General features: G+C 44.7%; 1 protein-coding gene across 3 annotated transcripts in view; it reads left to right on the top strand.

Annotated features, from left to right (window-relative positions):
* The window catches only part of stxbp5a (syntaxin binding protein 5a (tomosyn)), a 91,209-nt gene that overhangs the window by 20,859 nt on the left and 44,065 nt on the right, over positions 1–26,285 (top strand). For all 3 annotated transcript variants that reach the window (XR_008416200.1, XM_053880339.1, XM_053880341.1), the window contains exons 3-5: positions 10,383–10,464; positions 10,544–10,644; positions 20,222–20,356. Coding sequence is in view for 2 of the 3 variants with exons in the window: in XM_053880339.1 (XP_053736314.1) it covers positions 10,383–10,464; positions 10,544–10,644; positions 20,222–20,356 (318 nt within the window). In the remaining variant the exon portion in view is untranslated. The remainder of the gene's footprint in view (positions 1–10,382; positions 10,465–10,543; positions 10,645–20,221; positions 20,357–26,285) is intronic.

Below are 26,285 nucleotides of genomic sequence, written 5' to 3'. Positions count from 1 at the left end.
AAAGTGCATCTTTCACTCTGGCTTTCTATTGTTTCATCTTCGGCGTGTGTGTTTCCCACCGGCTCATGCCATTTCTGAGCAATGATTTTTTGTTTAACGGTCGATTTCTCTCTCGCACTCCGGCTTTTTGAGGTCTGACAGCACTCAGTCAGATGAGGTTTTCTGCACTGCAGGCAAAATATGGACTCTTGCTGCGCTGGCACCTCTCAGGTAGTCGTCCTTGAAAGCCAATCGCGGTTCTGCATTGTTGGCTCATTGAGAGATATCGGAGTCCGACAAAGGCTAATCTCCTGTGGCCCTTTCCTTGAATAGATTTGTTTGATAGCAGTGCCAGGGGGTGCGTGCACGCGTGTGTGTGTGTGTCCGCTCACAGTTGGATTTCTTGGTTGATAGTGCCCGTAATGTGGCAGCAGTGTCCGAGCCTGAATGTGTTCAGGAATGGAAAATATATTCACGTTACTGCTGTTTTCTCCAGGCTGTGTAGCAAACAGCACCTGAGACGATTCGGCTGAGATTAATGATAAGAAATAAACTCGGCATGAATACCTTTCGGCGCCTGGGAGTTAAATTTCTGCAGCAAAACATGATCTCGGAATGTAAATGTGTTAAAGGTTAATTTAGCATGAAGTTATATTCTGCTGAAACATTTCCCTGTTTGGGAAGCTAATGCATAAAGCCATCTAAATGCATACGCTGGCTCCAATCTGCTCCATCCATTATTCATGGCGTAATGGAAGCCAGTCACAAACGCTGTCATGCTCTGTGTCTTTTTAGTCTGTTCCCTTTTTTATGTATATAAAAAAGAAATTGTACACAAACAGCACTGAAACCTTTTGCATTGACATTGTGGAGTCATGTACTGATCAACTCTGTCTGCAAGAGTCATGTCCTGTCACAGGTGTTCCAGAAAGGCAGTGAAGGAGCAAGTGGGCAGATGAAGCGGGTTGTGTTGGCCTCGTGTGCCGAAAGTGGTCGCACTTCTCATTCAAATAAGTGACTGAAGCCCTGACATTTTCTTTGAGGGCATGGCCCCCATCTTTACAAGGGAACCGAGACAAGACAGAGACCATAAAATAGTGGCCTTGTGACCAAGACTAAATGTCTATATCTAAAATGTACAGTTTGAGCTGCAGTAGCTGCTCATTCACCTATTCACCCTTCCTTTTTATCCTTGTAATGTTGAAGTTGCCATGGTGTTATATGTGTTTAGTGGACTGGAATTGCCCCTTATTGTCTTCCGTTTTCCATCCTGTCATTCTGCCGTCATTGTTTTTGGAGGCTTCCACATAGTTGATGCTTGCTTGCTAGCTATGTGTGAATGCTTCATAGGTCTCTGCATGAACATGCTTGTCCATCCAACCCTCTCACAGGCCACATGAAATGACTTGGCAGGCCAGATTCTGCCCCCGGGCCTTGTGTTTGTCTCCCTTGATCTAACATGATGAGCAGTTTGTGCAGTAAAAGTGGGGGGTGTCCGCGATAACATGCTGCCGGTCGTAATGTTATGACTGATCAGCATAAATAATTTTGACTCCAGCTAGCGTGTTTCTATCGCGTGACCCGCAAATCGAATCTAGCAGAAAGATTCTAGAATATATTATCGTATTTGACCATAAACTTGTGTCCGCTAATCTCGAACTTCACCCCTGGAACAAAGACTCGTTCCTCGGCTCCTCATCCCTGCTGCTTCACTCTCACGTTTGACCCAGAATTTGAGAATGTACTCTGGGAATACTGCTCGACTGCCTTTCTTACATTTCAAGTCTCTGCTTCCACAACAGGCCCAACAATCCCTAAGCTACTTTTGCTGCCACTGATCCTCAGCGGAGACATTGTTGTTCCATCCAGCTGTGTTTTAGCACCACTGTCTGCTGCGGCGTAATCCCCTAACAGGCTTTGCATTTCTCTCTTAACAACAGCATTTTATGATTTCTGTTAAGCTGCTGCCATTCAGTGAACAAGTATTAGACAATTAGACAGTTTCACAATGGCAGGGAGAAAGGATGTTTTTATTCAGACTCTTTCGTCAAGTTCAAGAGTTCACTCGCCCCATTGTCAAGTCTGACTATAAACCTTCCTTTTCTGCAACAAGCGGTTCTGCTGACTCAACATTTGTCACTCACCTTTAACCCCTTCCGCTTTTTACGCCAATCTTTTTCCAATCTACATCCCTTATTTATAATCCCTGACAATGACCAGTCCGTTGTGAAGTATTAATACCAGACTGAAGTGTGACATTGGCAGCAGTCATGTGGACTAATAGAAGAAGAAAATATAATGAAAATAATGAGCTCTGTGACACTACATTTTAAAGAGAATATTACAAAATACAGGTCATACAGTCAGTTATACAAAACACCATGCTGTTTTTTGATAAAAATAAATTACTATGAATGATGCACTGTTAAGCAATAACATACTACAATAGGAATGAATTGAAAAAAACACAATACTGAGGAGGAAATAAAGAAGAAAATCATAACTTTATAGTGTGAAAATATAATACACTAACATGTAAAATGTATGGATAAAAACCCTTGATATGATCTAAATTACTCATATGTCTTACAGTTAAGACAATATGAATCAGATTATTTCTCTATATTGTGGTTGGCGCTCTTGTCTGTCCCAGCTACCTGGGGCGAGAGGCTTGAACCCTCTTGAGGGGTCACCTGTCCGTCACAGAACACAGATACACCCTGCTCATAGTTTAGAGTCATAAACTAAGCTCTGGATGTTTTTGGACTCTGGGAGGAAGCCGGAGTTCCATCCCGACATACCATTGTAGCAGCTGTAGCTGAGCGTAGCCTGCCGTAGCTCTACATCGATCTGGGTTGAGCACCTCCCCAAGTGCTTGTTCGAGTGCCTCCTTCCAAAACGCCTTCCTCCTCGTCCTCAGTGTCTCATCTGGTTCTGATAATTTGCCTCGCAGTGTGAGCCCAGTGTGGAGCCGCTAAAATTAGATCACGTCTGAGGTTATGAAGACCCCGCCACTGGAAACATATGGCGGCGCTCCACGAAGCAACAGTCCAAATGAACTCCATCACATGAAAGGTTACATATTTAAGTGCACCCCAACACTGCGAGCGGCTGGCACCGGCCCAGACTAATTCAGTAAAGACGAAGTGTGATTCCATTGTGCGTCGCCGCACTGTTCTCGGCAGCAACCCTCCTGCCAACCGGCGCGCGATGGAGCTCCTCTGTGACACTTTTTTAATATTCATCGGCTCCTCTGTATCTCTTAGTGAGCAGTCATATTAAAGAGATCTACTCTTGAAACCTCCTGCAACTGAGGGAGATAAGTGCTCAATTGTATTGTGAGTCTGCCCTGGGGCTCCTCCTTGTTGGACCGGCCCGGAGCACTCCAGCTAGGAGCTTTGTGAAGGTCACCTCCTCTGGCTTCTCTTGACTTATAGGAGCCGTGGTCCTTCTCTGAGCCTGTGTTTACATGAGGAGATCTGTCGAACACCTCGCTGCTTATGTGCCCCAACACCATTGTGAAGCGTGCGGTGCAGCAAATGGCCTCTGTCGAAGATGACATGGAGATGAATTTGGGGGAACAGCGGCCGTAATGGATGGAGGTTGTGTATCTTGACAGCATGTTCCCAGGTGAGCTCAGTGGAGCTGATGCAGCGGCAAACACTCCGCTGCCCCGTCCCGCTTTAATTGTTTGTCTGTGTAATAAATCAAAAGTGTCAAGGCCGATTATTTATTCACCAACGTGTTAAACAAATGACTCGCCAGTTCGCTGGACTTTCGGGTTCCCCCGCCTGCTCGAAGCGTTTTCTCTCATTCCCTCTCATTTCGCTGCTTGACAAGACCCCCGTGCGTCTTCTTTTTTTCTTTTCCGTGTTGGATATTCATGAGGGAGCAGGAATCTCAGCGCCCGCGCCGCTGTCAGTGATGTATCTGCTGCTACCTTTGGCAGAGGGAGGGAAAGAAAAACAAATTAACACAAATAAGTTGCAAGGTCCCTTTAGCGCTGCAATGTGTCGATCCATAAAGCTCCGAGGGGAGAGGGACGGGCGTCCGGGGTGTTTCTTTCTTCGCCTGCAGTGTGCTTCTGTACCTTGGTAAGATGCTGAAGTCATTGTTCCTGCTGTTGCTAGGCGACGGCTCAGTCCAAGCCTCCAGGATGGTTTTCTGATGGTGCAAAGTTTTATTGACCAGCGTGATGCTGCATCAACCTTTCTGCAAATAGTTACAGTAAGGAAGCTGGTGAGACAGCAGGTTGATAGTTCGAACGCTTGCTCAAGAGCGCTGTTCAGTTTAGCTCCGGTGGAAGTGCGCTGGCCTCTCAATGCATCTGCTCCCCCCCCTACATTCTGCAGATCACTAAGTCATCTGCAAACATCATCATCCATGGAGCCTTCTCAGGGTTTGAAACCGTGAACCCCACCCTGGACCTCCCATCCCCACCCCACCTGCACATGAAAAAAAGAGGGACTAGTTTTCCCATTTATTGAAACAGCGACAGCTGCGGTTTTACTGTAAGTCACGAGTCATTTAGTTATTAAAGTGTTTCTTCCTGGATTTTTCTGTTGAAATGCACCCAATCCACTGCACTGCTATGATGCATTTTGCGCTTCTTATAATGTTTCCACTTCATTTTAATGCGTTTGATCACATAGCGGTCATTATTCTGAAGCAATGGTGGCTCTCGTTCAAGCCAAACCATTTTTTTAACTGATGCAGGACAGTTGATTTTGCTATTGCTGACTCTTATGCATCTTAGAAAAAAATTCTAGAGGGAGCAAAAGCATGAACCGGGTCATGTGATTCTCTCTTTTCAAGAGTGAATGTTCAGCTACTTCCTGTTTGGGTGAACTCAAGGCTGCCAGAGTTTGTCTTTTGAATATTTTGTCTGTATAAAATGCTTTTAAAACGAAATTTTATCATGATCAAGTAAAGAAAAACTGCATAGTGTGACATGATTGGTGAGCACAACGGGCCCATTTCACTATTGTGATGCGTTTACATGTCAAAACTGTAGGATACTCCAGTTGGAAGAGCTCACCGTCATACCAAATCCAAGCCTATGAATATGTGGACTACGCCGATTTGATATGCAGCACAAGCATTTTCTAAAATTCTTTCAGCTCTCAGCACTGCTCACCGTTTTTTTTGTATGGCTCCAGTTTTGAGCGGGTCCAGAAGTGGAACTGAGAGAGGGATCTGTTGAGGGAAAACTGAACTCACACTGAGCTTCTCCTCTACTTCCGTTCTCTGACTACAAATCACTAGGTCATCCACAAACATCATCACCCACCGACACTTCTGCCTCACCTCATCCATCAGTCTGTCCGTCACCATAACAAACCGATGTAACTCTCACCTCCTACATCACCACTGTCCTCGCACACAAACCCTTACTGTGGAATTATTGAATTAATGAGCACTATTCTTAGGAGGCTGCGGCGGCCTGCCTCATCTCATGCAGTGGTCTGTGACGAATGAGAAGCCCTCTACATGTATGTGGACGGTTCACCATCCAGTCATGGTGGAGGTTTGATTGATGGAGCTGTAATATGGATGTAAATATCAGCAAATGTGCGCTGTAGAGGCCGACTGCGGGAGGAGAGCGGCTGGTTGCAGTCAAGTGTTTGTCACGGTGCAGAGCTGAATCCTGCCCTGGAGGAAGCGCTTTATATGTATCCATGCAAAAAAAAAAAATACCGCAGGCTGCTGGAGGATAGAAGGAGAGGGGCGGGGGGCTCGGGTGCAGGGGAGGCAGGTCGAGGTCAAGGTGGGGTTGCAGCATTATGGATGATTTGTAGTGTATCGCCTCCAAACAGGAGCTGAGTAATGTGTGGAAAAGCAGCTGAGCAGGGAGTTTTGGATGCAGCGGGGGGCTTTGCATGACTGCTGCTGCTCTCGGCTCATTACTGGCCTCCTTTCTTTGCTGGGTGGTCCTTCTGCTAATTTTTTTTTCTCGTTTAACAGCACTGTTCCTTCTATTTTCTGTCATCTTTGAGTCCGGAGCGGAGCTGGCTGTCCCCACCCGCTCCCTCCCTCCCTGGCAGGGTGATGTACGAGTGGCTAGCTTTGACGTCACCTCTGGCCCAACGTCATAGCAACTAACTGGTGCTTCTCTCTCTCTGTTGCGCCTTCGATTCTTTCATGAATCAGCCGTCTTCTCTCCTTCACGTCTCCTTCTCTGTGACGTCTCTTCCATCTGATTATTGCCCCATTGTCTCCATCCACTCTTTTATCTTGTCCATCTTCTTTTTCTATCAGTCAGTCTTATGTTCTTCAGTCGCCCCACGAACTGATTCCGGAGCTTTTGAAGCATTATATTCCTCACTGACGTCTTTTTGTCTTTTGCTCTGTTGTGATATAGCAAGTCTGTAGCGAAGGCGGAGCAGGTTTACTTTACTGATACAGTTGAAGGTCTTGTGTTGAGCCCTGGAAGATGTCTGTTGTCTCCAAAGGCCATTGTGTTATGGCTGAAGAGCAAAGTTTTTAATGCTCCACAGAGCTAATCTGGCTAAACACCCCTCGACATATCAGGGTTCACTTTTTTATTGCGGATATTTTCCTCAGTTAATATAATAAGAATGTGATTTAATTGTGGGATTCTGTCCAACAAGTGCTTTTATTGTATGAGGATTTTAAGCATTTTCTTGCTGATAAAAACAATAGTTTGAACCCCCTTTTGAATTCTAGTCCATGATAAGTATCTGGATATATATTTAATATCTTAAATCTGATTTATTGAATTTAATACTCCACCTTTTTCAAACTTTCTAAATTTAACTTGCTCTGCTTTATTCGCACTTTTAATGTTGATGTGTCAACTGCGATTCTCAAAACTCACTATTTGTGATATCAGTTTGAATAAAGATTTAAATTGGAGCCTATATTAAATGGGAGGAAAATGCACACACTAAATTTGTGTACTGAGAGTTGTGTGTATAAAAAACTTGGGATTTGACTGGATGCAATACGCACATCTCTCAAACTAAACAAATTACTAATGGTAAGAGAAGTTTCAATACAATACTACATAGTGGAATAATAAAGTTTCACCGTAACACCGCCAGTATTCCAAACCAAAGAGGCACTGAGCATCATCTACTGGAGTAAAATCTTCCACACTTTGTGTAGTATGGATAAAGCATGAAGCCTCTCTGAATGATCAATGACAGTCCAGTCTCGATCACCGTTTGGCCTCACTTGATGTTGCCCTCTACATTAATGAACACAAGCTCCTTCTCCGTCTCCGTCCGGTTGAATTTTTACCAGAATAAACTCAGCTTTTCCGGCAGTTGATGGCTACAATTTTTGCAATCACTTCAGAGTACAGCTCCTTATCTCGGCCGCCCGACAATAAATGAGATAAATTTGAGGCGAGCTGTCAGGAGGTGAAGCGAAGTCACTCTCATGCTGCTCCCAGATGACTTGCACTTATCGAGATCGACTCAGTTCCTAGATAACAGCCGTCTTTTCTCACCAAACTTTCCGTCTGCCTCCTGCTGTTCAGGGCCAAATACCTCTGCATTACTTTGCCAGATGCCCAGTGACTCACTTGGTCCTGGGCGCGGCCTGTGGCTCCGTCCAAAATAAAAACAAGAACTTAAAGAGAATTTCCCATCGGCTTTGACTTCCACCGTTTCTTCGGAAAATTTCATCCAACTTGACAAGACGTGAGGGTGACCCAATTTGAGTTATTTTCCTGCCTTCTTTTTGTCTTGCCCGCAGTCAGTCTGTCCACTTTTAGCAGAGTGGTGAGAGGGGTGCGAGATTAGGACTATGGCTTTTATTAAAATGCGCCAAGGATTGCTTTTGTCAGCAGTTGTGAGTCCGCCCCACATGGATGGAACAACGGGAACTCAGAAGCACCTCAGGCCTGTCTGCGCTGCGGCGGTGGGACTGTTTGTAAATGAGATGTCGGGGAGTTATTTTGGGAGTCGGAAATGCTATCGCAACACATCTTTGTTTGTGTACCACTGTTGATCCAAATTGCATTGCTGTTAATATAGTTGCCATGTGTGATGCTAATGCTAGCCGGTGCAAGTTATGCTAATTTTTCCAAAAAATATAATATATTTTATGGTCTCCAATAACAAAAGTGAAGAGTTCCGTCACTGAGTAGAGCGGCGGTTTGTTGTAGTTTGTTTGCTTTAAAAAATGCTGGGTGGGTCCTCTTGTGACGCTGTCTGGATGCTGGGGGGTGACTGTCCCTCTGGGAGTCCACGAGTGCCTGGGCACTCGGCAGGCTTTTAGTTTGGCCGCTGCATGTGGGAGGGGTTGCCGAGTGAGTGACGTCTCTCCAGAAGTGAAGAGGTGCCCGGTGCGTGTCCAGCTCTGAATGTGCGCTTCTGTGCAGTTTGGCTGTGACAAAGTCATAAACCAAGTCACGCTCTGTCCCAGACTCGCCTCATCCCTGTCCCAGCTCCAGCCCACAACAGGACATCAAACCCTGGAGTGGAGGTGTGGAGAGCGAGCACCTCCCCTGTGACACTCTACCACGGTCCAGTGCGGAGACAGGAAAGGTTTTACACCTCAATATGAAGAAAAAAGAGTCAGTAAATGTAGCTAACGGGACACGTCTGCATACAGAGGCTGCGTTATACACAATAACAAAGAGCGTCATGGGTCAGCTGATCGGTCCGCGCACGTTGTTTTTTCCGCCTTTTTTCGGGGGCGTTCAAGTTCTGGATTTTCGTTCGAAATCTAAAGCAAAAAAATCTTGAAATTTTTGTTTGAACTCTGATTTGTTCGAAGTCCAGGACGCTATTGAACTTGTGATTTCAGTTGCGTTGAGACAATGGCAAGGTCATTTTCAGTCGTGGGGCTGAAGCTAAGATGCTAACAGAAGCTTTTGTGTGGTAATATTTGTTTCCTCTTCACTTTAATAACCGACGGTCGGGGTGACGCCGACCCAGTTGGGACTTCAGTTGGTGATCCAAACTCCCTCCAGTGAGTGTCTGGAAACACTGTAATGCCTGCGTCTAGTTTTATTAGGGGGACACACTTGGTGGTTGGAGGGGGGCGATGATTGTGTTGCATCCAAAGGTTAACCGAAGGGGCAGCTCCCTGTTCCCTCAGCTGTTTCCATGCAAATGCCTGAGAGATGATTTCAAAATCCTTCAGATCAATCTGCATTAATACAAAGCTGCAGGCACATTCCGCCAACAGTCGGACGACTCTGCAGGCAATTTACTCGAGCGGGTCACATGATAAAAACAACAGCGTCTCACACACACACACACACACCTGCACAAAGACACACTAATGATGAGTTTTCCCCATGGAGCTGCCTCTCGCTGCACCCCGTATGAAAAATGACTCCCCCTGCTTCTTCTCCTGAGAGAGAGAGAGAGAGAGAGAGAGAGAAAATGAATGGGGAATAATCAGTTCATTCAGAAGAAGGAGCTCATTCTTCATCTTCTAAACAACCTTCATCCTTCCATTTCACTGGCTTCTACAACTGTAATATCTCTTGCTGACTGCTGCTTTCCCCCCACATACGTTTAATTTCTATGCATTTTTAATCATCCGCATTAATGTTTTTGTATGCTAAGCTCAAGCTGCAGCGGCGGTTTGTGCCTGTCAGGTTGCAGCGGTGGAGATAGGCATGATTTTACTGCATATGTATCGAGCAAAAGAGAACAAAGAAGGTTTTATAGATCATAAACCCTTTTTTGCGGTAAATTGCAGCATGACATAAATGTTGCACAACAAAATGACGCATGAAGTGAAGTTGTACATCTGTACCAATTTTTTAGAGGTTGGAAGTCTGCAGTCCTGACTCCACCACAAGCCAGAAACAACGTTTTTAAGTGAGGTATTGCATAGAATGGAAAAAGTCGGTAGAATTAAGTCACCTATTGATGAGGTTGCAGGCAACTCTGGGATTGTGTGTGCAGTTTTATGTTGTTCTGTGGGCACTCTGGCTTCCTCCCACAGTGTAAACATTCAGGAGTGAAGTAACTTTGGATAGTCCCCCTTGGAAATGAGTGAAAGACGCTTTCCAACTCAGTCAGGTAGCAATGAAACGGAACATATTTATGAGCTAGAATCTGAATACATAAAAGCATCCTGGCAGCATGAATGAATCATTTTCTATCTTCCATGCGAGGGCTTCGGGTCCCATCGACCAAACTTGCTCTGACCAGCTGCCCTGATCAAGACGTGAACGAGAATCAATATTGAGATTACACATCGATGCGAAACAGATGAATGGGGGAGGAAAGTGATGGATGGTGGAGCGCCCACCGTGTTCGACCAGGGTTTCGAAATGTCATGGGATGTTTGATCAATGCGTTTTTTATTGGTAAATCCAGGAAGTGAGGTCACAAATGAGCTGCAGTTGTTACGGCTCTGCCTTTTTAAAACACCGAGCTGTTGAGCGCAGTCCTTGACCCAACACCTGTCAGGTTTGGTCGTCCTGGTGTGGAGTGTTACTGTCAGCACGAGAGCGGAGCAGCCGTCATCCAGCTCCAGTTCCTCATCAACGAGGTAGGAAAGCAGCAGTGATCATAAAGGCCTCAAGATGCTTTTGCTGTTTTTAGATGTAACTCTCCTGCTCTCCTCACAGGGGGCGCTTGTGAGCGCTCTGGCAGATGACAGCGTCCACCTCTGGAACCTGAGGCAAAAGAGACCAGCCATCCTTCATTCTCTGAAATTCAGCAGAGAGAGGTAAAAAACTCTCCCCCTGTGCTGTTCGGTTGTCACGTTGGCCTTTGAGTCTGTCGCCGGTGAAGCTGGGTAGCTGCTGTTATCTCTCTGCTTCTGTTTATGCCGACTAAACACCAATTATTCGGGTCATTTGCCCGGCCCCAGAGGTCTTCTCATCGCTGGAGCTCAGGTGCGATCTCCCTCTCAACACCTGAAGCTTTTCACCAGCTGCCTCTTACATAAGCGCACAAGACCAACACTACGCGTTGTCTCTTTGGATTTGGATTTTTAACCGTCATTTCACTTCATATTAAGAAAGAAAAAGACAAACTATTAAAAGTCACTGATGGCGTTTCATGTGCGCAGTTATGGCCTTCTTTAGTGGCCTAGTTAGCTTGTCGCTATGTTTTTGGGAATGGTGATTTCTCAGAATTACAGCAGTAAATATCCAAATTTTCTTGAGCATGTGGTGTGTGAAAGAACCTGCAAAGTCTTTTTCAGCAATTTGACAATATTTGGACTCAATTTATGTTGTTTCTCTGGGCACTTTTGTGTGCATAACAGTTCAGAAATGTGCCACTTCCTGTTTATATTTTCACTCTCGGAGGTTACAGTGGATTTGTTTTTATTGTTCCATGTAGAAAATGCTCTATGAAATGATCATCATTTTAAACAGCAAAATATAGATCTACTTGTAGTTGTTTTCTTTCTGACCATGTTTTTTTTTTTGTTTTTTTGTGTAATGTAAAAGTGTTAGTATTATTATTATTAGTAGTAGTAGTACATTTCTATTTAATCCTTGTACTGTTTTTTCTTTCAGTGTTAAGTTAAATTTCAATTTAAAAATCTCACAAAAAGTAAACAAATGTTCCACAATTTCTCTTATATTTTAACTTAAAAACACGACCGGTCCACCGGGAAGTTGGGTGATGCTCCTGTAAATGATTTCTCCTAGTCCCGCTCTGCGTACTCAGTGTGAAGAAATGTTTGATTTGGTAGCTGCAGCGACAGCGTTGGTGTGTGTTTTTGACACACTGGAGAAATCCCTGACCTCAAGCAAGTCGGTGGCCTCTGTCTTCTCCGATCACATAAGCAGTGATGGGCCATCAGAGCCAGTCAGATCAGTGGTCACCAGCGCTTCTGCTTCAGAAGGTGGCATAAAGGGTTAAATGTCAGTGCAGATGATCCGACACCGCTCTGATATGATGGACAGGTGGCCGGCGGACGCTTCTTGGGCGACTTGTGTTCTCGATGAGGTGCTTGACCACATCTGGCATTTAGTAAGCGCCACCGTCTTTCGGGACGGACGACCCCGGGACAGACTCCTCGGGACGTCTCGGAGAGAAGTGCCGAGTCATTCGGAGAAGGGAAAGAAAAGTTAATTTCTCTCGCACTCTCGTGGAGATTAAAGTGTTTTTCCGGCCGTGACGTCAGAGGCAGGAGCACAAACAGCACTATCGCATTCTGCCGACGACGAGCACAATATTGGTTTAATATGCAGCAAGGTCAAAGATAAAAACTCAATTTAGATACTACACTGTTTTGGGAGTCGTGTTGAGTGAATTCACAACAATTATTTCTCAGTACTTTGAGCCATTTTGGCCCCGCCTCTTTAAAGTGAACGCTGTTCCAGACTTGGTTCATAAATGAAGTAGTTAGCATCGACTGATGGTTGTTAGCATGAAGCAGCACCCCAGCTTTTCCTTCAACAAGGTACAGTCCATCCTTCCGTCCTTGAGCTCCACCAAACTGCCGGGTGTTGTGGCAAGAAAACCAGGCAATGAGTCTCAGTCACCCCTAGAACCCTTCAAGTCGGACTAAAGAAACCCAGGAGCCAATACCTGACAATCTGAACAAGATAACCGGAATCCAAACAACAGAGCTAGACATCGATGACAAGACTCAGACCGAGAGGGCTGGGACCCACTAAAAGATTAGGAGTAAGGACCTCAGCCTCACAGAGCCAAAGGACAAAATGCCAAAAACTAGACCAAGACACGCTGGATTCCCGGAGGCCCGTAAGCTGTTCCAGATAGTCAGACCTTACGCACCCAGGTTCACATAACTAAGGCACAGGATTTGAGACTTATGGTTCCAAGACAAGCCAGAACCCACATTTCAGAGCCTCAGACCCAGATGTCCGGGATGTGAGCAAACACCGGACAGACAGATCCAAAAGCCAGCAACACACCCAGACATCTAGAATCTAGGACCTGGAGGCCCAGGTCCAACACCAGACAACCAGAAACCGATTAAGGCATTGGATGTGAAACCCAGAGGCTCGTGGCCAGAACCAGCCTCCAAAAAAAACAAGACTAACCAGACTAGACTACCCTAACCCTAACTACCCTAATCAGACTAAAACCACCACGGAGCCAAAACCCAGGAGCACAGTGTGAACCAAATACCCAGACACGAGAGCCAGACATCAATGACTAATGTCCCTGAATGTGAAACCTAGAGGGCCAGATGCAGACCAAGCCTTGTAGACACCCTGGACCTCTGCCCCAGAGTCTTGGATCGACAGGGCAAAACCCTAAAAACCAGACCCAGACCAAGTGTCACTGAGGACCAAACAAACCTGGAATCACATCCTTGGCCAAGACCACAGCCTGAATCAAGACACCTAGGAACAAAAAACCTTGTTCTCTGAGACCTTCATATGGCCATCTTTACTTCCTCTATTTTGTGCTCATTTTAACCCCATAATGTAGCGCTAATGTAGGCCCTATGTAGAGCTACATGCAGTTACACACAACTACTGTTTGGACAAATAGGGAAAAAGATGCAACTGTTGTTGACTTGTATGCAAGGTCACAATAATGAATCTATCTTATCGAAAATGTAAGCTATTTACAATGTGTTAGAAGAGACTGAAATAAACATTCATTCATTCATACCAACAAGGAGGGTCGGCTGCACCGCCTTCATTTGGAACATACTCTCTTCTTCAGAAACCCACCACTGGTGCAGAGGACTGAGCCTCTGTGTGACACGCTCAAGTCATCATCATTTCCTCTACAGTTTGCTGGCATATCCAGCCCCCATGAGACGTTTGCCATGTTTTTTCATGTTCAAGTAGCAGCACGCACGTCACACATCCGCTCTCTGGAGTCAAGTATCTTTTTTAAAACCTCTTGAATACGTTTCCATGCTTGATATCAAGTGTATCTCTCCTCACCCTGGGCTTCAGAAGTAACACGATGCTTCGTGTCTTCTTTGTCTTCTGACTCAAACACGTATTAAACCTTGGCTCAAAGAGCTTTATATAAGGTGTGTATTACTTCGTCTATAGCTGCGATTCCGCACTGCTTCAAACGAGTAGAAGGTTGCGGGTGACATCACTGACCCATTCCAAAGACGAGGAGCGAACCGGGTCATGTGTGACAAATGTTGTCAAAGATGACTAGTCGTTCAATGGCGGGGTCAGAGAGGCTATCCAAACCCATCGGCGACTCTCTCAAGAGGGGTCTTTTCTCTCCCTGAGCGGATTGATCGCAGCCAGCAAACCGTGGGAACGGCTGTCTGTTTGTCAATCACTTCCAGTTAGGTTCGAAAATGAGTCGGCGAGGCCGACGAGAGAGGGTCTGAAAGAAAAGCAGCCGTTAAATCCACTAGAACAAGGAGAGCAAATGCCCTGTTTCAACCGGAATTACAAGACAAATATCAGATGTCTTTCAGACTTCTAACAGACTCTCTCTGTCCTAGTTAGTGACTTGTTTACAGGGATGTAGTCTAGCGTTTTACCATCCTCACTCACACACCAGAGATGGGCTTTGTTGTTATACTTCATGAGACAATAGACTCTCATTCGACGGCGTACAGCGCCACATTAGAGCATAGACCTGCAGATCAGATGGACTGGTCCATATAACTGTGGATGATTCTGTTAGTAGTGAACACAGAATAGTGACACCCCTCTGGATTTGTGGGTGCAAATACTGTCCAAGGATGCTGGACTGGCGGCACCAAACCGCCCATGGAGGCCCCCCACAACCATTTCTCGGTTGATTCAGATGGTTTCACCTCATCTTTAGTCCCCTCCTTGTCTTGAAGACTTTTCCTCACAACCGTCACCCTAATCCCTTGGATGTATCGCAGGCCTGGTTGAGCTCCAGCAGGTCCAGAACTCGCTGAACTCCCGCCCGTGTTCACCCTCACTGGCTCCCAATTAAATCCTCCACAGAAGCTTCACTTACAAATCCACCCTGCCCTCGGCCCCGGCACCTATTAGACCTTTATTAAAATCCGAAACTGTTCATGAACTCCGGTCCACTGGCAAAGGCTGTCGTCTTCTGGGAGCAAAGCTTTAGCTCCTGCTGTCACAAATCCAACCACTGCTTTATAATTCCTATTGTTATTGTAAAGGCCGTTTTGTTTTTTGCTCCTGGAATGGTTACCTCAGTCTTCAGAGTTTGACTTTGGGTCGTGGAGGACATTTGCTCGATAAAGTCACTCGGCCAGAACGGCTACAACAGGCTCCTAACTGGAGGCGGAGGAACGCGAAGGAGACTCCACAAATCTGTCTGTTTCTCCGGTGATTGTCAGGAAAAAATATTGAAAAATGTTCACACTTGAAGTGAATTTATTTCAACTCGCTTAGAATCTGTATTTTATTCAGAAATTGGCAGCGCCTGCCATGCTGGACTCCATCAATCAAAACTTTTCTTCACATGAAGATGCGCTGACAGCACCTGAATGTGTCACCAAAAACATCACAAGGAAGCCACTTAATTCAGCTTCCAAACAAATCATTTCCACGCACTTGAAAATTCATTCACACATCAGTACAAGCCTCTTCATGTGTGGACTTCCTCCAATATTCCGCCCCTCATTCCTCCCCGGCTCAAATCTGTCGATCAGAATCAGAGCCGGCGGCCTCTTCTGCATTGGCAGCCTCCATTCATGAGGAGGGAGGAAAGCAGGGAGGAGCTGAGACAGACTGGGCTTCAGCCAGAGAGAAGTGACTCAGTCTGTGGGCTGCAGCGTGGGGACGGAGCGAGTGCAATCCTGTCGAGTCATTCTGGCGTAGGATGTCACCTCCTGGCCTCGCAGGAATGCAGCGCAGATGCAGATGCCATTGTCAATTCTGCTGATATGATGAGGGATAATAAGCCAGGGAATCAGGGTCATCACACTCGCCGCTGCCACACTGGCTCTGAATTCATAATATGTGCCATTGTTGGAGCGAACAGTGAGGACCAAACGCCCAAATCTCATCACCGCTCTCACATTCTTCACTTTGGTGACATTGAAAACTGTTGACTCACTGTGATGTACATCTGCAAGAGACCATATTTACATCTGCGTCATGCTTATTTTAGTTTGGTCTTTGGGTGTAAATGAATATAGTATGTTGAAGTCATACTTTTTTTTTTTTTTTCATTTTGCTATAAATTTTAGCACTTATATTTGGTTTAGAAAAGTTTATTCATTATCTTTATAACTTTGTATGATGTTTTTCCCCTGAAATATAGTGATTTTATTTTGGTTGCATTTTTATTTATTTATTTATTATTCATGGGCACAAAAAAATCATTTTTCTGCAATTTATAATTTTCAAGATTTTACTACAATAGTGACTTATATTTTTGTCCCAAATTAAGATATAAATCAGTGTATTTTAATGAAATAGCTAAATCTGACTACCCCATTTAAAGTTGAATTTGCTGTCTAATAAAATCTTTTCCAAGACTACAAGCAGCAACACAGTGTTCCATCTCACCTTCACTCTGACATTAATTTACATTTTTGATGTATTTCAGCTTGCATTTTTAAGTTTTAGGATTTTACTAATTTATCAGTTTATATTTTCAGCACCTTAATTTCCCTCTTCTTACCTAATACATGAACTTGCTATTACGATGTCTTATATATATATATATATATATATATATATATATATATATATATACACACACGACATATGACCAAGTTCATGTATTTTTATTATTTATTATTATTATTATTTATTTATATATTTATATTTTCAGCACCTTAATTTCCCTCTTCTTACATAATACATTAGTATTACAATGTCATATATATATATATATATATATATATATATATATATATATATATATATATATATATATATATATGACATTGTAATATATATCACAATCTATATGACATATGACCAAGTTCATGTATTTTTATTATTTATTATTATTATTATATACTTTTTTCTTAATTTTTATCTCATTTGTTCTTGTCCTCGATGGAAATTCAGAAATACATTGTCCACAAAAGCTCATTAATAGTGATAAAACGATGAATTTAAAGAGTACATTTGCAGCCCTAATATCCGTCCTCTGCATCAGCTAAACAATCTTTGAAAGTTATCTGGGGCAGATAACAGTTCCTCTGCATGTTTAACTAGCACTGACTTTATTTTTAGACATGCTGTGGCTACTGTTACTGTAATGACTGTCTTCTTGTTAATCTTTTACTGTAAAAATCTATAGACACCTATTTTCCAGGGCTGCGATTCCTCCTGTGACAATGGCTGAAGTGGCTCCCCTGTTTTATCAAACCCTTGGAACATGCTCCTCAGAGCACTTTGGCCAGTGATCATTTCTGAGGCGACATTTGGCTCGTGGAGTGTGAACTGGCAGCTGCATGTGTGTCGTGACCACTTGAAGCTTGAGATTTCACTGTGGCACACGTGTGAGTGAGAACAATATGACACACACACACACGAGGAGGGAAGGGAAAAAAGGCTGTTTGCATGGACACCGAGAGAAATGGACCAACATTTGAAAGCTGCAAGGTTATTTGTTGACTCATGTTTGCGACGTGTCCCTTCATGAATCAAATGTGTGTTGAATTCTCTTGCAGATGTTCAGACCCTCACACACACAATATCAATTATGTATCATGTATTAATGACCACAACACAACATGAATGACAACAGCAGATATTACATTAATGTAGTCAACAACTCCTGTGACAAGAGTGTCTGACCGCAGTCGTGATGTCTACTTCAGTATTCGCCATCACGGTGATGGAAGTCGGGTGAGGACTGCAGCGTGAGGTTACCTTGCAAGGTGTTGTGTTAGTGCTGAAATGTGTTTCAAAAGTGGGACTGCAAAGTGTGGGAGGTGGTCAGTTAGATCCATGGGGTGGTCTGAGATAACCGGGTCTGGAACGGATCAAGCAATGTCCAATATATTTTTGGTAAAAGTAGCTTGATGTTGTGACTCCTACATCCCAAGATCATGACATAACTTTGGAACTGTAGCACAGACAAGAACCGTGACAGGTGTGAGGTAACAATACATACTGGAGCAACGACACCTTAAACCAGACCTGGGCAAAGTGTGGCCCGGGGGCCGTATGCAGCCCTTTTCCTGTGTTTTTGTGGTCCTCATGACGTCAGACTAAAACTATACAACTTATAAGTTGTAATTTTTTCTGTCATTTTTTAATCCTGTTTCTGTATTTTTTGTTTCTTTTTTTACTTTGTCATTTTAGTATTTTCCTCAAAATTTGTTCGAAAGAAAATTCTAATATATTTTGAAATAAATTGCCTTTTCATCTTCAATGTTTGGTCCATAGCTTATATTCAAATAAAATGCATGTAAAATGATTTTTTATAGGTTTCATGCCATATTTACACTTCTTAATGTCCTTGCGTCCATTGAACCTTTTTTGGTTCATTTTGTCCCTGTTACTTAAGATTTTTTTCCATTACGTTTTGCTGTCATTGCTGCCTTTCTTTTGGCATGATGGCCAGTTAGGAAATTTAACTGTCCACCTCTGCCTTAAACAGACGGCAACAACTCGACAACAAACCCTGCGGTATGAGTAGACAAACATCTACTTCACAAGTTCCGCCTCAGAAACTTCATTAATCTCAGTCACAAAAACATTAGAACCACAGTTATTCCACCCACAATGTCACTGTCCGTATCAACCCTCCAACAGCGCGAGACAAACAACAGCACATTGTGGTGTTATTGATTTCATTGTGTGCTGTGTTTATACAGATAAAGCCAACAATCACATGACCTCCTTGGAAATGATACTGTTTTATTGGTGAAACCGCTTTGTCAACAACTTCATGCCAAAATCCCAACAACAAATACCAATAGCACAGAAAAGGAAAGAAGAGCGACGGTGAAAGCGTCTCCACCGACTCGGTCACATGGACGAACTCCTTGTTGGCGGAGACACAGCTCATGTGTTTGTGCAGATGGAAAAGGACATTAAATCCAGTCGACACGCTGCCTGCTGGTCATAAGAAGGCCACAAGTTGTCATGAAAAATCACGTTGCTCTTAGTCATCCTGCCTGCCAGTGTGCATGAGCCAGCGGGGCATAAGTGTGCAGTTTATCAGTCCATGTTGAAGTCAATGAGTTCATGCTCCTGCTGCACCAGGGACGAACTGGAGAGCCAGCTACCCGGGGTGGGAGGCGGGGATGAAAAATATTTTCGCCTTTATTTTCTTGATCTTACTTCTGTCTTTCATCTGCAGATGATCAATACAGTTCTTGTGTCTCGGGTGTAAAGGTCGGCGTGGTGTGCGTTTGCATGTGGAACCTGAACACCCTGAGATGCTAGGAAGCCAGGGATCCGAGGTTATTATTCGTCTTCATATTGAAGGAAGGACGAAAGAACAAAACGATGACATGGGGATCAGAAGACGATGGGAGATGTGGAAGGTGTTCTTAACCTCTCATTAGTCTGGGGATGATGAGGAGCAGGTTCACTGAGGAGTCGTCTGGTGTCAGAATAACTGAGTGAATTTCTCTTTTCATCTTGGATACTGTTTCAGGACACTGGTGAGAGCAGCCGTCACTCACGGGTGGTGAACCCACTGGTCATTTGTGAGGCTGAATTTCCGTCATCTGTGTTGCCAGTAGTTGCCTCTGGGTTTGCTCTAAGCTCTCTGGTTTCCTCCCACAGCCCTGTAGTAGCCAACAGGAGACGCCATGTTTATAACTCCTACACTTCCGTCTGATCGTACCACTCAACTTTAGGTCCAAAAGTCATAATTTTGAACTTCATACCGCTTTTTAATAACTCATAAAAGCACGGTTAACTTCAGCAAGAACCTACGTCACGAAATTCCCCGGTGAAAGTCACTTCTGAAATACTGCAATGAAATGAAATGATGGCGTATTCCTTCGCTACATTCCAGAACTAGTTGATGCAATATTTGTATTTATGCATTGTAAGAAGAACTGACGCAAATGTTGCTATGTTGAAAATGTACGTTGAAACGTCATACATCAATGTGTTGCATGTCTAAACGTAACATGGTGAAGTTATGTGTTGAAATGACAAGTTGAACCATCATACGTCGTTCGGTTGAAATGGTGGTTGCGGAAAACGTCGTCCCTAGAAACCGCATATACCGAAACATGACATGGCATCTTGTATGTGGGATCCAGTTTTCATATACATGACCGCATGACTGTGGCTTGGTGGAGACTGGTTGCTGTTTTTTTTGTGATGGTTAAAGTATGAAAAAGACGTGGAGCCTTGGAGAGTACCAGCATCACCGGATCAGAGGCTGAAGTGGGAGAGACGAAGGCGTCTCCTCCTTTTTATCGACGTGGAGTTAATGACTTCTTCTCTTGCTTCCAGGATAACGTTCTGCCACCTGCCCTTCCAGAGCAAGTGGCTGTACATCGGCACGGAACGAGGGAACATCCACATTGTCAACGTGGAGTCCTTCATGCTCTCAGGCTACGTCATCATGTGGAACAAAGCCATCGAACTGTAAGTGTCAGAACTTCTTTCTGGTGCTGCATGATTTCACTTCAGCGAAGGCTTCAGGATAAAGTGCTGACCTGGAATCACCAGCCGATCGATGTTTGACCTCTTTAGGAATGTAACGCCGACTGCAGGAGCCAGATTAAGGGCTATCGACGTACCTTGCTCCACTTCGCCCGCGATGAAAGGCGGAGTACAATCAGCATTTTCGAGCCTTTCTGAGAGCCGGTGTGGTTTAAATTTAATGAGCAAAAGAAGAATGATTCATCAGTGTATCATTTCCAGGCCGATCGTGGAGCCTCCAGGTGGAGAGCCAAGTGTCTATTGCTGTTTGAATGGATCTGTCAGCTTGACAGGCTCCATTTTGCTTCCCTGCTGTACAGACTTAAATTATTCACCGCAGCGTTTTGCTTCACGGTGGCTTCTCATCCCCTCGTGCACGAGTGTGTGTGGCGAAGAGGGGGGAGCCGCAAGGGGGCGGAACAGGTGTCTGCCAAGATCAGTGTTCGGTGCACGCAGACGTCTGGTCTCACCGACGAGGCTGCGGGGTAAGAGAGGGGGGAATGGAACAAGTGTATGACACATGCGGGTCAACTGAAACCATAAGACACTGTGGGCAGTGGAATAGGCAACTCAGGTTTGGTCGTAAAAGGTTGTTACATGTGAAGCTCACTGGTAACTGAAGGAGAGATACCATCGGCTGTTTCTTCCTGTAGCTAGGAGACTCGACAGAGAATCTTGAGTTTCTTACCAACCCAATAGAGTGGTACCTCTGTTCTCGACCACAATCCGTTCCAGACGGCCATTCGAGAAACGATTTGTACGAAATCTGAATCGATTTTTCCCATTACAATGAATGGAAAAATAACTAATGCGTCCCAAGCCTTAAAATAGTGTTTTGTAGGAGTGAATGTAGAGTGTCTGCTGCAGGTGCGCTGTTCCTCTATGTGTGTGGCCGCTGCATGTGGGAGGGGTTGCCGAGTGAGTGACGTCTCTCCAGAAGTGAAGAGGTGCCCGGTGCGTGTCCAGCTCTGAATGTGCGCTTCTGTGCAGTTTGGCTGTGACAAAGTCATAAACCAAGTCACGCTCTGTCCCAGACTCGCCTCATCCCTGTCCCAGCTCCAGCCCACAACAGGACATCAAACCCTGGAGTGGAGGTGTGGAGAGCGAGCACCTCCCCTGTGACACTCTACCACGGTCCAGTGTGGAGACAGGAAAGGTTTTATACCTCAATATGAAGAAAAAACAGTCGTACACAATAACAAAGCGCGTCATGGGTCCGCGCACGTTATGTTTTTTCATGCTTTTTTCAGAGGCGTTTGAGTTCTGGATTTCTGTTTGAAATCCGAAGCAAAAAAATCTAGAAATTTTTGTTCGAATTCCGAGACGTTTGAATTCCGAGACGTTCGCAAACCGAGGCACTACTATATTGTCCTCGCCCCATTCTTTACCTCTCATTTATACACAAGCTGTCATAGTTTGGGATGCCACCTACCAAAAAGACAAAATTTATGAGGTTCATTTGTGATAGTTGTAGCGTTTTGCAGGAAGAATAGCAGAATTTGGCGCAGTGTTTGGGTCGCCAGTGTAGTTCGATACCCTGAGAATTTACCGCCCCTAATGTTGATGCACCTGAAGTCCTCTGTTTGAGCTTTGTCTTATTGGTTAATGTTGGAAGAATCTAATTGGACAGTTTCAGAATTTTAGCAGCCTGCGCGTGGCCCATGCATCGTACATTTACATACAGTGTATTGACCGCCTACTTATAAGTGTTTTACTTTAACATTCGGAAACACAAATAAAAGTGGGCAAATCAAGTTGTGTTCAACTCCTGCTGTTATTTTCTGCCAGAAATCTGTCCTTAGAAACTTATTTTCCTTGTACAACTTTTCCATCAGGTCTCTTTTGCCTCCCCACAAAAGAATCGATCCGATAAAGTTTGACAGTTTCCATATTTTCAGTCCAAACTTCACTGACTTCTCTGGCAGCTGTGTCTCCGTGACGTTGCCAGGAATCGATTTTCGGATGCGTAGCAGCAGCTCTGTGTTTGCATAAGTCCTGTGAGTGTGTGTTTGTGGTTTACTTTGATGCAGCTCACTGGGGTTGATGCTCTTGTCGTGTCTCCAGCTGTGGTGTCGGCTGGGTTTGCTGTCGGAGCTCAAACGCCACATCTGCATCTTTTCGCTTTGATGCCGTCATCAGACGAATGTAGCGCTTGATGGGGATGATTCGCGAGGATTGAGAATGAATTGATCCTCTTTGCAGTGTAAATTATCTGATGCTGAAATTTGTTGTTGAGCATTGTATCAATCGGTGTAGTGCTGTCTGACAGTGTGTTTTTCATTGGAGCATCATTGCTCTTGAGATACTTGGATAAAAGGATCAGCTTGTAGAAACCAGGAAGATGCTGTGGGCGTCTCCTTTTGCTCCGCTTGCTGGGGTTTTAAATGGAAATTACTGTTTTACAGTAGTTTAAATACTTCATCTGAAGGAAGCAAAAAAAGTGACCTGCCATTCTATGTCCACCTGGTTTACCCAGTCTGAGCAACAAGCTCCTGTCTACAATAATCCCTACCCGCTATTTTGGTCCCAGGTCACCTGAGAGACACACTGTCTTCCTGGATTTTCATTCCAGTTGGACTTCCTCTGGGAGGACACCCTCCTCTGAGATGCCCGTGCCCCTTCATCTGATGCAAGAGGTCACATGGAAGGCAGATCTATGACGTGACACCGGCCATAAAACAAGACGGCCGGTGCCATTTGGAGACAGTCTTGAGGGAAAGAATTGACAGTCGCTTGAAGGAAAATCTCAAAGTGAAATCCACAGGCGACAGTTATAAATATTTAAGAGGCTCCTTTGGTTCATTCTTGGTTCATTCTTCTGGTTCATATAAACTGACTTGTATATGCTGAACATATCACCCTGAAATGAAGGAACTCCAGGCAGCGGACATGTTTGCTAGACCAGTTTTAGCCCTCAGTGCTGCTTGAAGTCTGAAAACTATGGAATGGCGTTCATGAACTTGTGAGACACGCCGCTGTTGAGAAAGTCCATTGCACAATTTGCTCTTGGTGGAAATCTCAGCTGGTCAGACTACTGTCGTCTCGCAATGAAGGTTATCTGGCTTTGATGCATTTTGAATTTGGCTTGAACTCGGACGTTGCCGTTGACCTTGAAACTAAACCTATCTTACACCAGCTCACCTTTAAACTCCAAACGGAGGTTTCAAAACTGGGCTGGAATATTAAGCTGGAAGAGGATTTTAATACAGTAAAAACACCACACCTGTATGACAGTCACGTAGGACTTCGGTCGACACGTGAATATCTTCTGACTTCACTCAATCTTAGTGAGTTTGTGATCGTTCATGGCTGAAAGTTGTGTTGTATGTTGTCTCTTTAATGTTGTATTTCGCCATACTATAAAATATGTTTGGTTCCCAAAATAGGTGAGTGTTAAGGTATCAAGGCGAACGTCAAAGAAGGTACGGATCGTGGAATTGAGTCTCTATCGGGCCGATTTAAATCTAAACGATTCCCTTTATACGCCTCGATTTTGTGTTGCTCAAATGAGGCAGCGATTTTGTGTTTACTGAGCTCATCATCCCTTCAGTTCTGCTTTTTGGAGAGGAGCTGCACTTGCTAAGCCAGTGACCCAGAGGCCCGTCCTGGCCCAGCGCTCCGATGACTCACACCTCCGTTCTTCGGTGCCGGGATGACGTTGGTCCAGCACAAATCGAGCGGCTCGCACTGCGAAGTTCAGCCACAGCTACAGGCGGCGAGGTCGTACAGGAATGTGTGCTCCCTCATGCGTGCTCACGTACGTGCGTACGTGGTGTGAATTGTTTATTTATGCGGCGGATTCGGTGTGATTTTAATTCAACTCGATGGTCACTGGGAAAAGTGGGACAGGAGGGAAGAATATTCGCAGTGAACTGTGACACATAGTTCAGATGAAACACAGCGCCCCCAGGCCTCCCCTCTGCTGCCCTTTACCATCCTATAGACGCCCGCCCCCTCGCTTGACCTGCAGCTTCCATAAATACACATTTTCAGTCATTTACATACGCCATGTAAGTGGCTAGCGCTTCAGCTGGTACTCTTGCTCCGGCAGCTGTGCTCAGCACATTCTGCGCCCCCAGGCGGAGGTCAGCCTCTGACCTCTCCACGTCCACCTAGACTTGGAGGTGCAAATGACAGTGTGCTGATTCAATTCAAAATATTGGCTGATTAAAAAAAGTCGCCTTGACCTTTCGCACCCCTCGCAGGCGGGGAATAGAAACACCGCCGCTGCACTGGTTATACAACTTTTTGCCTGTTAAGATTTTGGGGACTGGTGTCAGCAGTTGCTTCATCTGAGGTCTGAGGAGGAGGAAGTGGATGTTAGGGAGTCGAAAACCAAGAGTCCCCGAGCTGATTCTGGACATGAGTCTGACAGTAGAAGGGAGTCTCAGTCACGGTACGAGTCAGGGGATATTGATATTAAAGTCTATCAGCTTTAGCACATCAGAATTATTGTGAGGAATGGTTAAACAATGCTGAGAATAATGTGATAATGACGATAATATTCTACAATATTTTTCACATATATAACTTTGAGCCCCCGATCAGGTTAGTTTTAGGGTTTAGCACCATTATGTGCCCAAAGAATGAGCTCATCTGACTAACTGAGTGACCAGGTTGCTCTATCAAGATGATGATCTAGCATTCATGGAGCTCAAATTGTGAAAATGAGGCATCATTTTGACTCACTAGAGTCAGGATCTTGACAGCAACAGGAATGTTTGGGATGTACTGAAGAAGAAAATGAGTCATATTTTGTGAACACTCGATCCAGTGGTGGCTGGGAATGGCCTTGGATTTTTCCTTTTTTCAATGTCAAGATAACAAAAAAAACAATGTGTTATCACAAGAAACCAATCTGTGTTGTACCAAGAAAACAATATAATAGGTGGTTATCACAAGATCTTGCTTGAAAAAAAAGAAAAGACCTGACTCTTTTATTGGCCAGGCAGTGTGTTTGCTCGTAAACAAGTCATGAAACTATTCATGAAATGTACCAGTCAGTGAAGGACTTAAGTCTTGTTCTCCTTTAAAAGTGCTGCTGCTTGTGTCAATCCTTCCAGTCCCTTTCTAACTGGTCCCAGTTTCCTCCCTGGATCATGTTGGACTGATACTGATCGCAGCAAATTTGGACGGACCCGTCTGTGTCGGAGTCATAGCAGAACATAATGAACAGAAAACAGAGTTTTTCCCATCTCCAGACGTCATGTCTGACTGCAGATCGATTTAAAATTGCTTCTTTTCATTCACGCTCACTTGAGCCGCCGCTCAGCAGAACTATGGTGCAGCATGTGAGTCTCACCCCCAAATATCTGCGCGTGATATAATTTCCAAGGAGCGGCAGTGAATTAGCATCATGTCAGGGTCAGTGCAGGGAGACTGGCGTGAGACCTCACACTTCCCTGGCGTGCAAGATCTCTGCTACCACAGTCCTGTTGCTGTGGTGACTGTGCTACTGTGGAGAGCGTCGCCCCACTGTGACTGAGACCAGATGTTCTCTCTGACGGCTTTGCTGCGGCGTGTGAGCTCCGGAGCTGACCCAACAGAAAAGAATTAAAGATGGATCTAAGTGAGAGGAGGATGAGGTGTGTGAGATGGGCGGGAGGATCGAAGCAGCAATGACTGGTTGGTCATGGAACCAAATCATTCACGCTTTTACCTTTACTTCTCTACACTGTCCAGGAGTTTCACCACACGTTCCCAAGTTTACACATAGAAATACAGCACCGCTGAACAAGAGGGACTGAACTGAACAACACTGGATGCCAAAATAGGTGGATCATTCATAGGACTTGCTGAGCCAATGAGGGCCCAGGACACTGAGCCACAAGCGCTGACTGTTGAGTGTCATCCATCAGCCAATAGTGTGCTG

Source organism: Synchiropus splendidus, chromosome 12 (genome assembly GCF_027744825.2).
Source record: "Synchiropus splendidus isolate RoL2022-P1 chromosome 12, RoL_Sspl_1.0, whole genome shotgun sequence".
Taxonomy (NCBI): domain Eukaryota; kingdom Metazoa; phylum Chordata; class Actinopteri; order Syngnathiformes; family Callionymidae; genus Synchiropus; species Synchiropus splendidus.
This window is presented reverse-complemented; position numbering and strand designations above follow the sequence as displayed.